General features: G+C 36.5%; 1 protein-coding gene across 2 annotated transcripts in view; it reads right to left on the reverse strand.

The window, feature by feature from the left end:
* The window catches only part of LOC120428991 (leishmanolysin-like peptidase), a 54,645-nt gene extending 36,758 nt beyond the window's left edge, over positions 1-17,887 (reverse strand). Inside the window, exon 1 of one of the 2 annotated variants that reach the window (XM_039594129.2) lies at positions 17,016-17,887. In XM_039594129.2, the coding sequence (XP_039450063.1) occupies positions 17,016-17,201 (186 nt within the window). In that variant the 5' untranslated portion in view covers positions 17,202-17,887. The remainder of the gene's footprint in view (positions 1-17,015) is intronic. The other variant, XM_039594130.2, reaches the window with a different exon arrangement.
* Between the last annotated feature and the right edge of the window lie 46 nt (positions 17,888-17,933).

The raw sequence follows: 17,933 nt of genomic DNA on the forward strand, positions 1-17,933 counted from the left end.
TTTCATATGTGTTTTGTATAATGTGTTAAGTGTAAAATATAGTTTGGTTATATAATCAATTAAATATAATAATGCAATATAATGATCATTTAATAAAATCCCTTCACCAATATATAAGAACCACGCACCCAAGCACACAAATAGCGAAACAAAAGAAATGAAAATGAGCATGCAAAAACAAGACAGCGCGTCTCCGTGGTCAGCGCACTACTGATGCCATTATTTAATTATAATAACCACTCACCCAAGCACACAAACAGCGACACAAAAGAAATGAAAATGAGCATGCAAAAACAAGATAGTGCGTCACCGTGGTCAGCGCACTAATGATGCCATTATTTAATTATAATAACCACGCACCCGCACACAAACAGCGACACAAAAGAAATGAAAATGAGCATGCAAAAACAAGACAGCGCGTCTCCGTGGTCAGCGCACTAATCAAAATAAAAATTAATACTTTTACGAAAAAAAACTTTACTTCAAATAAATATTAATAAATAAATCTTTCTTTTTTAACCTAACCTAAACTAAAAAAAACTACATGGCGATTGTATGTAATGAAAGACAAAAGGACAAATTTAATCCTCTCTACTCTGCTTATTTTTATGAATGTGTGCTATGATTCGAGAACACATCTCGACTTTTTTTTGATTAGGTCCTATAAACATATGAAAGACAATAGCTTATAGGACCTTTTCAAAAAAAACTCTGGACATTTACGATCGAAAGTTTCGGGAAATTAAAAAAACCGCAACATCGAAACTGCTCTTCGTAACTTAATTGCTTGCTTGCCAAGAATATTTCAATTTGCTTAAAATAAAACTAATACAAAAACCCCTCATGGTGACGTATTATTTTTTATGTGATGTGCAATTACAACATTTATTCAAAACAAAAAAATCAATGGAATACGAATGGTAAACATTATACAAGGATACAAGCAAAATGCATTAACCAAAGATATAAAAGCAAGAGCATAGAACCAATCCTGTAAAACAACACATGAAAAGAAGTTGTTAAATATGGAACAACTAAAAAAAATACATTCGACATCAGAAGGTTAACTTCTTGGTAAACTTCGTTATAGTTAATAAAAAAGCAGTTCCACTGAGCAGCCCTCGTGCACTCGTGGTTGATGTGTAAACAAATTCATCAGTATTTATTGCACCCTTCACTAATGGAGCAAAACGCTTGTGAGCAATCACCCTTCAGCAAATATTTTTCATTTCGTATTAATTATTGTAGACTGGATGGATGGATTTACGCAGAGAGCACACCTTCACCGCGCGACGACCAACGAAGACGACGGCGGCGGCGGAACAATGAGCGAACAATCGCCGATAAATGGAGAAATCACTCGGTGAAATATACCTGCCAGCCAGCCATCCATCCACGTGTGGGCTAATGTGGCGCTTGCCTGAGCTGGCAAAATTTAACGTTTGCGGAGGTAATCACTTTTGATTTTCTCCCATCATAAAACTACTGCATGGAAAGGCTGCGCGGTTTTACTTCACGCTCCATACGATAGTCTATTTATCTTAGCCATCCAAGGCACGGATAGTGGCAGCAGTTTTAAGCAGAAAGCAAAACAATAGCGAACGCAAAGTGATAGCAAAGTCAGCAGAGCTGCATACCTTTTACCCTTGTGGATTAGAATGAGTGAGCGTGATGAATGGTGAAACAATGGCAATTTCAAGTGACGAAAACCGTATGGAAATAGTTTACGAGGTCAGCACAACAAATTATTCGACATGTGATTAGAACGAGAAGCCAAATCAGACTAAAAATAACAAAACACAAAGTGCTGCAAAGTTCATCTCTTGTATAGACAAACAAATACTTTAAATCGAGGAACCTCGATAAAACTCTAGAAAAAATCACTTAGGTTGAACAATACGTGAAATACAAATCCTAGAATCTTATGTAAGAGACAATATGAAGATGTTGAAGGTATATTAAGGTAAAAAAACGCATTAATCAACGCATCTTTGAAAATTTGTGCAGGGGTTAGAAATCGTCGAAGAATGAAAGCCAAGACTTTATTTGTAGGTCCTCTTTTGATTAAAATCTGGATCAACACTGTTTTTTTTTAAACTCATTTTCTGATATACTTGAGCGTTCATTCGAAAACGGCTCGTCAAACCCATAATTGTTTAACTTTTTGTAAGGCCATGGGGTCGGAGAGGAGATTGTTTATGGATTCACAATTCTGGAACGTCGGTCAAAACATTTTTTTTATATGAATTTTTTTTAAACTATATTACAAAAACTCATTCAAAATAAAATAACTCAATTATCCAATAAAAGTTTTTTGAAAGCTTGGGCCGTAAACACCTAATTGTGCCCACAATTTGAAGCTTTTTCAAAATTTATTTCCAGAGATAAAGCCGTTCTAATCAAAAAAAATTTAAAAATACAGTGAGTCAAATATTTGTCCGTACGTAAAATGTTTGTGATATAAAAGTACATAAAATACAACTAAAGTACCATGTTAAATACATCAATCGATGCGGCAGAATGTCCTCTTTAAGACACTGTCATTGGATTTGCAAAAAAACTTTTTCTTAAAAAATACAAAAATAGTTTACTGAAAAAAGTAAAAAAAAAGAGGTCAAATAATTCGTGCTTGCTATTTCATTAGGGCACATAACTTTTTTAGGCAAGAGTGTGTCCCTTTCACGCCTTATGTAAACTGTCATTTGAGTGAAAGGGAGACACTATTGTTTACCATAAATTTCAAATTTTAGACTAGGGACTCGTAATTGGGCTGTAGTGGACGAAATTGGATGCTTCAAATTGCAAGAGGTGTGTTTTTTTGTCCTCTATCTGACCACCACAAAATTTTCCCCCAAGGGGTTAAACCGGTTCCGGGACAATCCGGATTGTTTAACGGCATTGTTCCCAAACAGTATTTTTGGTCGAAAAATGTCAATAAAAAAGATGAAAACAATGTATATTTTGAACAAATATTGTTGAAACTTGTTCAACATAAAAAAGCAATTTTATAAATTAGTTATTTATAAACTAATGTTTTGATAAGTTTTATTAAAAAAAAACTAAATTTAAACCAATTTTTAATATAAACTAACTAAACAAAATTATCAGGAGTTCAAAGTTGTCACAAACTGACTAGAGGTAGGATAGAGTAGTCATCAATGGGCACGGGGAACACTGATAAAATGGCTCTCACAAGTCGTAATTTCAACCAATCAGGCTCATATTTGGGGGAAAGGTGTGTCTACTGGATACACGTCTGCCATAATAGTGGCTTTGGTTATGGACGATGTAGATCTTTCAAAACATGAATTAAAATTGATTTTTGGCATATTTATTGAGTCTAAACTTCATTTAACCAAAAATACAAAGTTATTTGGTATTAATATATGGATTTTACAAAATTTAAATACTTTTTAGTGTAACTTTTGTTAATAAAAGTTTCATGTTGGCGAAATTGCTCTAAAATGTTCAAGGAAAGTCACCTGCAATGGAACAATAAAAAAACATGATGTTTTACTAGAAAAATGTTGATTTTCGTAGAGTGTCTCATTGTTCCCCACCTGTCTCATTGTTCCTGCCAAGTGCGTCTACAATGAGACAGTTGAATAACTCTGGCTGAAGATGTCGGATCAATCTCATATTTTGGTCAATGTTAGAACACGTTAAAAGAAAAATAATGCAACAAAAAGCTCATTAAAACATGCTGAAACATCGTTGAAAGTTGAAAACCAAAAGTGTCTCATTGATGACTACCCTACCCTACTAGTATTTGACATACAGTATGTAAAAAAGTATTTACACCCCTTGGGCACTATGCCCATTTTGTGATGAAACATGTAAAAAAATTAAAGTTTGACAGGAACCTAGTACTACGTTTTGTTCAGAAACTCATGCCAAACATTTTGCTACAAAAAGCTCATGAAAAGATGATTTCTATAAAAAGTTATATAACAAATACTATTACGAAAATAAAAAAGGTGCAAAAAAAGTTTGTACACCTTTCGAAAAATTAACATAAATAATGTTATTTGTTGACAAATCACCATAAATCCAGTCTCCCAACTCCAAAGAGGCATCCTTGACTGATTAAAAAAATAATTTGGATTGAATATAAAGTTTACTAACTACTTAGTATAAAAGTTTATATAACTCTGGAAATTCTATATAAAACTTATCTAAACTTAATTTTGCAAACTTTTAATTCAACTAAATGTCAATATATTACCATAGAATTGCTAAATAAACATTTTGGAGTGGGTATAACACCGTTTTGGGGGTATTTGTATCGATAGAATAGATTTTTCGTTGGAATTTCGTACCAACCCGGAATTACGTCGTCGGAAAATCCGCCGGCATCTGAACCGGTCCACAATTCACAAGTCAACCTATGTGGCAACAGAAAGGGCATAAAATTTCCGATCTTTTGATACATCTAGGTTTTCTATAAAACCCACGTTTTTAAATACCTAAGCAAATACGTTGTTATGGTTTCGTTTGAGCAACCTGCCAAAAATGTATGGAATTTCGTAATTTTTGTTCTCGTGGATCAAACTTACTTTTTGCCCAGGTATTTAGAAACGTGCAAACTTTTTTTGCACCTTTTTAATTTTCATAATAGTATTTGTTATATAACTTTTTATAGAAATCATCTTTTCATGAGCTTTTTGTAGCAAAATGTTTGGCATGAGTTTCTGAACAAAACGTAGTACTAGGTTCCTGTCAAACTTTAAATTTTTTACATGTTTCATCACAAAATGTGCATAGTGCCCAAGGGGTGTAAATACTTTTTTTACATACTGTAGAAACAACATTTCATAAATAAATTCACTTAAATCGATCAGATTTTGTACTTTTAATAGGGGTACGGACAATTATTTGACCTCTTTTTTTGATTTTTTTCAGCAAACTATTTTTGTATTTTTTAAGAAAAAGTTTTTTGCAAATCCAATGACAGTGTCTTAAAGAGGACATTCTGAGGCGTCGATTGATGTATAAAACATGGCACTTTAGTCGAATTGTATGTACTTTTATATCACAAACATTTTCCGTACGGGGGTACGGACAAATATTTGACTCACTGTATACAAATCGTCAAGTCTATGCTTAAAAAAGCATTTGCACGTTTTACACTGCCCGTTAAGTTGTAAAGTGAGTGAATTTTTGTATTGACCAGGTGGTTGGTAAAACATAAATCTGTACGATTTATTTTTCATTCGGGGAATATCGATCAAAACAGATGATAGATTATTCAGAATCATTCACTTACAAATTGATTCGGAATATTTTTTCCAACTGAAAGTTAACGTCACGAGTATTAATTTAAACAAATTTCACATTGATCAGATTCCGCTATCGAATTTGAGATCGCGCTTGTCCACGCTCATTTGCGTGGTTCACAGATGTATGAAAAAGACAAAAGTGTTCAATTTCGTTTGCATCAACCGGAATGTTAAAGTACTATAACCCAAGAAACTGAAATTTTAGCTTATTTGGTTCTGGTTTAGTTGCTAAAGTTTTGAATGCAATTTCAATAAATTTAATTGATTTTTTTCACTTTTTTACTCTTCTTCTAGAAAGTTTTCCTCACCCGATAAAATTTTATCACCTAGAAGTTTTCTTATAGGTTTTGATCCGGGGAACAACTTTATAGAACATCGCAAAGCGCTAGGAATTGATCCCGAAAAGATACAGGTTAATTTTTTGAGCATATTTTGAAATTTTGCCGAACAAAGTAAACTCCAAAAAAACATCCTGTATCTTTTCAAGATCAATTCCTAGCACTTTGCAATGTTCTACAAAGTTGTTCCCCGAATCAAAACCTATAAGAAGCTTAAGAATAGGAAATTTGACAGGAGTTTGGGAAATTTTTTATTAGCAGATATAAAAACTTACAATTCTCCATAGTAAATTGATTGATGTTTCATACTAACTACAGATCAAAACTAGATCTTTTTTTTAGTAACATTATGCTACTATAACTGCTCTTAATTATATGACTAATTAATAATTGCTCTCATTTATCTCATTCAGTTTATTTTTTCCTATTCATCTTTAGGTGAAAACTACAGTCCAGAGTCCAGACTCGATTATCCGAAGCCTCGATTATCCGAAGTTGCGATTATCTGAATGTTTGTATGAGACATCGGATAATCGACTCATAAACAAAAAATCGTTTTTTTTTCTAATTTCGAACATTAAATTCGAGACGAGTTGTTCCTTTTAATTCCGCTAAATTTTTAATATCTTGACAGATACGTATTTCGTCTACTACTTGCAGACTTCATCAGTGTTCGGTTCTCGACTGAAGGTTCATCGCTGGTGTATTCGTATTTGTAGTTACCACAATTAAATTCGAGTTCTGTGACCCCATTTTAGTTGAATTTGAGTTGTTGATTGCCTTTTAGTATACCAAATACATTTTTTCAGTATTTCAACCCATCTTAGATTTAAAAATTCTAAATCATTTTAGAGCATGTTTTTGGTCATATTCAAGCTTAACAATAAAAAAAAAAAAGAACGAAAAACATTGTTTTCGTGAATCGATTATCCGAAGTAATATTTTTCCGAGGCCTTCGGATAATCGAGTATTGATTGTATATAAATTTGCACAAAAGGTCATTGACAGTAAGAAATCACATCAAACTTTTTTTTTAATCAATAACGATAGTCTGCATTCCAAAAAAAAAGCCATCTTATGCCGATGTGACTCACTTAAGGTACAATAACACGCGTGGGCAACGAACGCGAAAGCGAAAGTGACGGCGTGCGCGCTCGCGTGTGGAACCGTATCGATAAATATGGAAGTCTGTGACTGTCTCCCCAGGTCATGCTTCGGTTGATCCTAATTTTCGTCTACCGGTGAAGACGACACAACGCACCGCGGATTCGCGGAACACAACGGTATGGGGATGTTGTTTATGGCAGATGACAGAGGTCTCACGCGGGGATGCTGGATTTATTGATGTTAAGTTGTTGAGGGCCCTTGCGTGGAAACGCTTAGTAATACTAGAAAATTGAGTCTCGATCGAATTACAACGCTGTCTGTTGGAGACCCAAATGACGGTGCGGATTACTGTGCCAGCAATTTACGTGTGCACACGCAGAATATGTTAGTTGGCGCGTGTGCGACCTTTGTTTACGGAACATTAATTCACAAAAATAGGTCTTTTTAAGTATCCACTGACATTGAACAAACCGCCAGCTGATCTGTTGTAGAATGACCAAAATTATACAAGCCATTGATGATCGCTACCATCCCTTCTCTTTGGGGTACACTCTAAAACAGTATTATACGGTTTGTTCTGTGTTGCTGATTCAGATGCAGATGTAGGGGCGACGTTGAACTTTCGCGCGCACGCTAAGCTCCATTGCATCACTCGCGCGCGCGTTATAACAAGCCACGAATCACAGGTCACGTGGTGTGCTGGCTGGCGCATCATCCGGAAATAGCACATTTTCAGAGTTTATGTTCCTCCGGCATATTGTCCGAGTTTGCGCCAATTTCGCCAATTGGGGTCTCTCAGACTGACTGACTTGTTGAATGGTCCCCATTGCCCAATGCAGCCGCCGGAGCAGCTGTGTTTATGCTAATATGCTAACAGCTGAACAACAGCGCACACACCCCGGAGAGGTCTACATGAACGTAGTGAAGAACCTGGCGAATAATGTGCCGTTTCCCTCCAATCGACCGACTGACCCCCACCACATCATCCTCAAGTGCGAAAAGCTGGTCAACACAACTGCACGATGGTTGACCAAAAACGTTGACTATGATGGATGTTGAAAATTTGACGAGGTTTTGCCATTTGTTTACTAATTCCAATTGCTTGCGTGTGCTGGCCGTAAATGGCAATGATGATCTATTGGCTGGTGAAATTGAGCAACAATTGCATGTTACCAGTTCGGATGAATATTCATGGTGCAAATTAATTGAACAATTTTTAAACCGTTCAATGTCTAGTAATATCAAAACGGTGTACCGTAAAACGGGGTGACTTTGATAGGTTTGCGATTTTTCCGCAAAATGAAGAGTACAATTAAAATACGTAAGAAATGGTTTAGAATCATACTGACCGTGGTAGAGAAGTGTTCAAAATACCTCAAGAAGAAATTTTCATAAAATTTTGAAATGTTTAAAGAGTTAGTAAATGTTGATGAAAGTCATTATTTTAAACTTCTCAAATTGTCATGATTTTCTCAATGAACATGATTTTGAATCGGAAAACGGAACAAATTTCTTTTTTTTTCAGTTGAACAAATTTCATGTAAAATGTGAAAACTTGTGATTCGTGCTTCGAATTCAGTATAAAATGCAATATTAATCGATAATTTTATAAACAAAACTAGTTTTAACAAATGTTAGACAAAATTCCGACTTTTTAGCAATTTTACCGAAAATTTAAATGTATTTTGTTAAAAAAAACTTATAAACTTAGTTACCTAAATATAAACTTTGTTTTTTTTTCATAAAAACTATATCAGCTACTTTAGTGATGGTACATTTAACGTACAAATAAAGTTTGAACATCTTAAATATTATTTTAACAAGAAAAACTATGACTATCAAAGTCACCCCGGAATTTAAACTAAGAATTTTTAACGTAACTATTTTTCTAAACACTATTGAAAAAACTTTTTTTCTAAAATAGTGCATGGACCTTGTGTGGCCTACCCCAGTACACTGCCCATGATCGCATAACTGTCCCATATGCATTTGCGTCACTTTTTAGTTATTGATGCAGTTTGGTTCAAAATCGTGTGCTCTTTCAAAAGAGCCTATAACATCCAGTACTTTGTTCTAGAAATCAGGAGGAAATCCAGTTTTTTCGCGAAAACTTAACACGTAGCCTTATGTGTGGGACAAACTTGTTTTGCGTTTTTCTCAGCTTGCTGTTTTTGCATATGGGACATTTATGCGAACATGGGCAGTACATGTTTTAAAAATAATAATCTTGAGAAAAACCTTACCTGTTGGAAAATATTCCAAAAACATATTGAAATCCTATCAAAGTCACCCCGGTTTACGGTACTACAAATTTCTTAGCGGTAGGCTCTCTGTAGTGATGGAACGGTCTTGAAGCTTTTTTTTTTGTTGAGCATATAAGACTACGATCCAACTTTTGGCAACACGACTTTACGAAACATTTCCGCTCGTCAATCATTGACTGATAAAAGAGATAACTTCATTTTTCTTCTGAATTGTTGATCGAAAACCAATCCAACCAAAAAAAAAGAATAATTTAAAAATTAAAGATGATTTTTGGTATGCAGAAATGTTTGAAAAATTCGTGCTGCCGAAAACGGGATCACATAATAGTGTTAAAAAATCAATTTTTGCAACGAGTTGATTTTTTTATGCTGTTCCGAATTTGGATGAAATTTTGTCCATGCATTTCCGATGTCAAAAGTAGTCATTTTGCAACACGATTCAATTTTGTGAGCATGTCATAAAAACAGGTATGTAAATGTAAGAATTTTTTTTATTTTTGATTATTGAGCTTAAGTATGATCCCTTAACTGCCCCTGATCGCAAAAATTCGTCTACGCGCGAACGCCAACATAAATAAGGTACTTTGGCTTGAATTACATTTGTGTCTTATACTAAACAAGCCTTACCCGGCAAACTTCGTCCTGCCTTTTTTCGTTTGTTGACGTTTTTAATTTTTTAGCTTTTTCAGCCTCCTATGATCAAAATTTGATTTTACGCAACTTTTTCCATACAATCTGCAGATTTTCCGGAATCGGTTCCAGAGTGGCCAAAGTTTTAACTTTTTTGCGTAAAAAACCTTCCTTGGGCTTATACGAACCCAACGCAACAAAGAGCACCTCGATCCGACGTTCCGTATTGAACTGATTCGCGTTCGAACAAAACCGTCGAAATTTTTTATATATATAGATATAGATAGATTTATTGGTGTTTAAAGGGTGTTATTCAACTTTGCATGAAATATTGTTGAATTTTCTAAAGGTAATAACAAAATTCTGCAAAAACAAGAACTTTTAGTCTTTCCGAAATCGCAAACTATAACAGCAAACCGGCTTACACTTTGTAACAAAGCCGTTTTGAAATTCTGTAATTTTGTGCAAGTCAAGGCACAGCCGTGACAGTTCTCAGAAGAGCACATAGTTCAAAGCTACTGTGCTAAACAATCGCACCGGCAAGGGCAGCCAAAATTGGCCTCTGACTGGCTGCTACTACTATGTTCAAACCGGGGCTGCATCAACGGGTAACGAACTTCGTGATCATAAGTCACGCTCAAATTATGCTACACCATCGGGCGACTCCTTTGACGCGTGCTGTTGCTACCTTAAACGATCGGTTTGCGCTGCCCAAGGTTCGCCGGTACACTCCCACACACAAGCGATTGAATAATGTTTCATAAATTCATATTTTGTCAAACAATTGGTTATGGCTAGTTTGCCAAAGTCAATTAGCATGCCTTTCAGTAAAAAAAAAAATCAATCAAAGGTTTTTTTATGACCAAACGGAAACACCCATCTAAAAAAGTCCACCAACTGCAACCAACATCGGATGTGTTTACTTAACGTACTTGTAGGTGCAATCTTAATTCACTTTCTAATCACGTTCAACCCGGGTGGTGACCACGAATCCCGCACGGCGCAACCACCAATTGCACCCACGGTTGAGCGAGTGTGTTGGCTACTTCGACTTGAACGGCGGCGCCTTCATGGGTTTACCGAACGCCCTGACATTTGGAAACATGCTGATCGAGGTACGTTTTTTAATATCGCGGGCTTCCCTTCCCTATTGCTGGTCGTACCGGCCGTCGAGGTAGCCCACTCTACCGAATGTGCATTAATGTGAGCTGTTTTTTTTTCTGTGGCAGATTTGTTATTTCGAGGGTAATCACACACAATCTACACATACACTCTTTTGCCTGAAGAGTTCGTTGATGAACGTGGCCTTAGAAAGGTTTGCGGCAATCGGAGGATCTGATCGTGAGTGGCTTGAACCACTGATCCTGGAAGAACTTTGAGATCTGCACGATCTCGATTCCGAGAGACACAAACCAGTTTAGTTGCTTTGTTACGTCAATAAACTAAGTGAAGTTCAGTCCACGCCCACCTTCGCGATTTCGTGAATCGATTTAAGCGAAAGGCTTCAAATACCAGCAAATCAAACCGTTAAGTTGATAATTGGCCACCATTCCTTTGATCAACACTCCTGAAGTAGGCATTAGGCTTGTGGTCAACCGTAAAGGGGTCAATAGCCGAACCACTATTAATCATACAATAATTCTTCAATAAAAGGACAGTGAAATACCGTCATTCACCACTAACCAGCAGCGTCGCCGTCGTCAAATCGTGCCGCGCAAAAACCGGTTTCGTTTATCCATCTTGGCTTAACTTTTCCAACTGTTGGCTGGAAGCAATACTCAATCGGCACAATGAACCCCTCGTCCGAACGGTTTGTGATGAATCTGAGCCAAGGCTACAGGGTGAATTCGCAAATCATGCTGCATGCAGATCGAAACTGCTCGTGAAACCTCCCAGAGCAAGGTTGCCCAGAATTGCATCCGTTTGGGTCAACCAAGCTGGCTGCAAGAAGTCTTGTTAGCTGAATCGCACATGTCATTTCGCAGCTAATTACATCGCACTCATTCAAAAAAAGGGTACTTAGCCGTACCATGATACAATACCATTGCCTAATCCGTGATAGTTATCACACAGGGCAAAGTTCCCGGTTCTCATATTTCTTCTGTTGATTAATAGCTGTCTCACAGCAGATTAGCGCGCAAATTTCAACCGCCGCCGGCGGCCGTAAACAACCGATCGGTTCTAGGTGATTCTGAGTCGCGATAGACTTGCCTTGATGCCTACCTGCCAGGCACATGTTGCAACTTAGTCACGTTGGACCGCCAATTGAACGTACATCGATTGCAGCGGATATTTGAATGCATTTATGGGTATTGTTGAGCTTCAACGACGATGTCGAGGGATTTCAATGAATATCCCAATTTCACATAAATATGTTAGTTTGAGATGTAACTACACAAAGCATTGTTTGATGACAGGTAGTTCAACTAAAGGTCAATGCAGCCATTCTTTTTCATTATTATTTCATTTCTTCTAAGTGTTTATAGGGTGCATAGAAAAGGTTGAGAATAAATTTCAATAATATCTTAAGTCGATTGTCCACGATCCATACAAAAAAGTTTTTTTTTTGTATGAACAATTGTCCACGAAGGGGGGGGGGGGGGGGGTAATAGATTCCCAAAAAAGTGTCCACGTGGTTTATGGATGGTCCCGTTTTATTTTCTCCTGAAATCTTTCCTAGTGTTGAGTCGTGTTTATCTGTTGCTATTTCTTTTGTCGCGGTGTTTTGTTACAATATTTTGGTCCTAAGCATTTTAGAAAAGTTTTTCAAAAGTACAATAGTAATATTTGTGTTAATCCTTTAATCATTCCATAAATTGAGTAAGGGCTCGAACCTCACTTGCTTAAGAAAAATGTGAAGTTTCAAAACAATGGACAGTGAAGGAAATATACTATGTAAAGAATCAATAGTAAAAGAAAGATAGTAATTTATGAAGTAGATAAAGAAATTAACAATAGTTAATAAATAGCGGTAACAAACAAGCTTAGATTGTATTGAGGGCAATTTACAGGGAAGATGAGAAATTATTCAAATAGATAAATAAAGAAAAGGCACATGATAAACAAAAATTGACATCGCGGCCAAATTAAGGGAAAGCAGACAGCTTGTTACAGCAGCATCAATTGGTAAAATAGAGTGGAAAAGCGTTGAGAAATAAGAGAATCAAATAAGTTAAAATCGAATTCAAATGGAGAATAGTGAACAGCAAAAACGAAGTTGACTTTATAGCTGTCGGCCACCATTGCTAGTACCAACCACTAGTGTCTTCCTTTTTATCTACAAGGACTTCGCCGCCCTGGGCTCCTAAGTGTATGAAAGTATGGCACGGAGCGACGGCGCCGAATACCCATATTTACACAAAGAATTTTAGAGCGCCCGCCGCGGGATTCGAACCAGCACCCTCTGGATTGTGAGTCCAGTGCGCGGTCCGATTGATCCACACGGGCGGGATAGTAAACAGCAGCCGTTTTAGAAAATCAGTGAAACAAAATAAACAGAAGAGAGCTGTTAGCTGAAATGGAAAGAAGAGAAACCCCGTTCTGCGATGCTCAGGTACATCCACAGCAGTTGACTCAACATACTGCAAATCAAAACAATACCGTCTACAATCACAAATTACTTCCCTTTCCCACATTGTCGCGCCCCTTTCTTTTAGCCGTCTCTACTCTGACCCTCGCTGGTCAAAGGTTTACGAGTCGTTTCCACAGGCCACCAGCTAGGTTACACCTTGTCATCATGATGACTAAACCAAGCCAACTTGGAGGTAAGAAAATAGGACACTTGCAAGGAACCAGAGCCATGCTGTTTTGTCCAAACCCCTTGGCACCCTTGGCCTGCACAAAAGAAAGGTATATGTTTTAATGTTAAAATAATTCCTATTTCAAAGAAGCTCAAAATATTACCATATTTTACACAATTTGTGATTCACAGCCAGATTAACGTGAAAATAACAGAGTTGGACATTTTCTTAGTCTGGAAGGTACGACTTAAACTAAACTTATAAAACGGTCCAAACTTTAACGTGTATTTATTTTGAGAAGCTCTTTTAGAACTCCTTTAACTTTCTGCTACTTGAGCGCCCTTCTTTGATGAAAACATAAATTTAGCATTAAGTATGAATTTCCAAAAACACTTCAGTAGAAATATTCATACAATTGACTTTGGCGCCCCTAAATATTTTTTTTAATATATTTTATACCAAATTATCTAGTTATTTGTAATTCTATTTTATAATTTGGCGCACTTTCTGTTTCAAATATCTAATGAGGATGTTATAGCTTACATGAAAATTTTGTACAATCATAGATTTCGGCGCCCCCCAAGGACTGGCGCCCTTGGCGGTCGCCAACCGCGCCAACCCCTAGGTACGGCACTGCAACACTACTCTAAAGTATTTTACAACTAGTAAATCCAATTTGGTGGCCAAAATGGCGGTGATGACATATTGATAAAATTTATTTGGTATTCCAACAGGCAATAAAACATAAAAAATATGAAATGGGGAAGCAGAATTTTATATAAAAATAAAAAAAAATCGAAAAAGATTTTTTTTTGGTTCGTGATGATTTGATTAACCCTAGGGCGTCCAATTTTCCCGGGTTTTGAATTTCCCGGGAAACGGGAAAAATATTTTTGATATCCCGGGAATTCCCGGGATCCCGGGAAATTTTTGAAGCAGTCGTAAAATCTATGTTTTTATTTTATTTTTAATGTTTTTCAAGCTTAAAATTATAGAATTAGCTCAATAACATTAATTGGTGATAATCTAAACTTAAGAAGGACGACATTTTTTAAATGGCTTAAAAGAAATTCAAAATTGATTTTTGTTACTCTTTGTTGTGCTTTGGATTTGAAAGGAACTACAATTTTTTATCCAATGTGATTCAAATTAAGTACATAAGTCTTTCATAATTATATTTCTTTTATATTTTTTGTTTTATGCAGACTGGCAAGCTTGTCAAAAAGTGAACCTCGCTTTTGACAGTCCATATAGGGTGAACGCTCCATAAACTGGTTGCACAAAATAGGGTATACAGGCCATTTATGAGTAAATTTGAAAATAAGTTTATTTAACATTTAGGTTTGTAATTTGAAATTGTTATTTTGTACAGTTTTTTTTTTTTTTTTTTTTTTTGTTAAGACCGAGCCATGCGGTAACGTTTCCGCCTCGTAAATGGGAGTTCAGAACCCGGTGCGGACCAACATAGCTGGTTATCGTTTCCCTGCTGGATTCGATTTTTTTTAAAGGAAGAGTAGTTTATCGTCACAAGCTGCACATTATCTTCTTGGAATATTTACATTTAACAATAAAATATGTTAATAAGTTGACATTAAAAAATGTGAACGATTGACTTCGTCCTCAAAAGGCTGGATAATATTTTATTTTTTCTAGTTATTTATTTTTTGGCAAAACATATTCAAAATTATTCATCAAAAACTAAATTTAAAATAATTATTCACAAAAAAACTTTTTTTCAATTGCACATTTGCTGGCTCCTATATTTAGCGTCAGAGGGGTAAATCGACCAAATAGCGGGGTCCACGGTCCAACCAATGTGAGTATCGCGGCCCAAACATACAATTTGACAATCTTGCCATCAGGCTGGTTTTATGACATGACCAGCAAAACTTGAAAAATTTCTTTGAAAATTACTTAAAAACAAGAAGCGACAACAAATATAATGATAACCGTAAATATAAAGTTTTAGATACTTTTTGAATTTCATGTTTTATATAAAACATATTTTACAAATTATCTATAAGTTACTACCGCCAACTGTGGAAAACAGTCTGAATAGGTACAGGAGATTTTAGAATAATAAATTTGGAAATCGGTGAACTTATTGTATTGTTCTGTTCCTGTTTTATCCAAAGTCATTCAAAACATTTTGTAAAAAAATTTGCCCCAGATTCCACAAATTTGTTTCAAATTTAAAATCATAATTATACATAAACATAATTCCCGGTCTTTTAAAACTATACGACACTAAATTTAAAATATTTAAAGCGCTAGGAATTTTGCGAAACAAAAATTTTAACAATTTTCCCCCAAAAGCCAAATTAATGGTGATATCTGCCGAATACAAATATTAATGCATTAAATTTATTATCGATTAATATGCATTCAACTTGTCATCTACTTCCTACAACCAAATCTGAATTTCCAGACCAAAATTCGTTTTTTTTTTTCAAATTTCGGGAATTCCCGGGACAAATTATAAAAAATCCCGGGATTCGGGAATTCCCGGTTTTCGAAAAATCCCGGGATTTTTGTCCCGGGAATTCCCGGGATGGACGCACTAATTAACCCAATGCAAATATTTTTCAAAACTTTCGTCTCTCAACTCTGGCCGAGGTCGAGGGGGTGCAAAAAATAATTGAAATTACAAGTCAGAATTTTAACATTTCAATTAATAAACCATTGTAAAATACATAATACTCCCGTACAGTTGATATGCAATCATCAATGTTGACCAAAAAAAATATTTTCCTATGAGAAAAAAAAACATTTTGCGGTTGTGTACATCGAAAATTCAACAACATTCAAAAGATTTTTGAACTAACTGCTACTCTAACTAACTAAAATGCTAAAAATGGTTCTAAACGCAGGGAAATGCGTTTTTAATTTGATTATTGTGTTTGCCCTCAGATTTTTTGGGGTGCCAAAACTTTTCATAATTTTCTTACCAGCCTTATCCGAAGTTGTATATAAACCTTTGGATAATCGAGTAAGGACTTTATGCATATCTCTCCGGCCGTTGGTAACGAAACGCTTTAGTACGTTTATCTTGAGATAGAGTGACCAGAACTTCTTTATATGAATCTTGCCGGACAGAGCCTAGTTTGAGAATTCGAGCATCCCCATACTAGCATTGGTCATACTAGGATAATCTTTCTGTCGATCACAATGCACAACCTTGGTGCTGTACAGAGCCTAGTTTGAGAATTCAAGCATCCCCAAACCAAATCAATTTTAAATGGGATTTAACCCGTGATATTAATGCGTTTAAGTTTTATGCCAATTTTCATTTTCTCAAAAGCCTCATTGGCATATAGTTTTTGTTCCTGGGAACAACTTTGCCGAACAGTGCGAAAAGATTCATCTATTCTGGAGGATTTTTGTTAATTTATTAAATTAAATTTTGGTATTGCCAGTTAGGCATGTTAACAAACTATTTTTTTTATAAAAAGCAATTTGAATTAAAACAATAACAACCATGTGTGCACTACCCAAACAACGGGCGCGCAACAGCTGGAAAATTTCGCGACATTTATTAACAAGCGACGTAATTAAACTTTCGCGGTATTTGTGGTTATCCTTCGCATCTCGCAAAACGCTGCTCCTCTCAAACATGAAGAGGCTAAAAACACTCTGGCTATGTTTGGCTGCACTTACCTCGTGAGCTTTCGGGTGCTGATGGTTACAGTGCTCGTGCTGGTTCGCTTCGGCGGCGTGGCCACCACCACTGTCGGGGTATCCCTTCACCGGTGCGAGGGCGAGGAAAATTAACGCCGCCAGGAACAATCGATTTGCGGTCGTCGGAAATCGCACCGGGCACCACCAATGCTGTAGCTGTTTCATAATGTAGCCCTTCTCCTCCCGCTTCAAGCGATTCTGAATCGACGGCTGTGCTTCTCGTTCGTTCGTTTATTGATTTTAACAGTGTTTCCCTTTCGCGAACCCTAGCTTGACATTTGATTTGCTTAAGGAACACAAGCACTTCTCTCCTGCGTTCACCGCAACTTCTTTTTATGGGTTTTGAAGCCTTTGATGTTCCCTTAAAATATTGATCTCACATCCGCAATGTGGACTCGCGGAACTAACGATCGCAAACACCACCACAACACTTTTCCTTTCGTTTATAGCGACTTTCTTGGTGGGTTTTGCGGCAAACACACTTCTTTTTCCTGCTGCTCGCAGATTGTTGCTACTATTTTAGTCACCACACTCTATGGCCGTAGCCGCAAAATATGAATCCAGCCAACCCTAAGCCGAGAGACTTGTTCCGAGTGGAGTTGCACCGAAGAAGAAAAAAAACAGCGCACCCAAAGGCTGAAAAGGCTCACACAAAAAAAAATACAAAACGAAACCTTCAGCAAAAGTCGCGAAAACGTACCGATCGGGCCGAGTGCATCCACTAAACTGAAAGTGTTCGGTCCGCGCGCGATCAACTTTATTCCAGCAATAATCTCGTCGCTCTGAGTCGAGCCCGAGCCGTTCGCTGTTTCTGCTGCTTGTGCCAATCCTATAAAACACGACTGTAAACACCAGCCAGGCTTAACCGTACAACCAGTTTTGTTTATTATTTTTTCT

The sequence above is a fragment of the Culex pipiens genome, chromosome 1 (assembly GCF_016801865.2).
Source record: "Culex pipiens pallens isolate TS chromosome 1, TS_CPP_V2, whole genome shotgun sequence".
Lineage (NCBI taxonomy): Eukaryota > Metazoa > Arthropoda > Insecta > Diptera > Culicidae > Culex > Culex pipiens.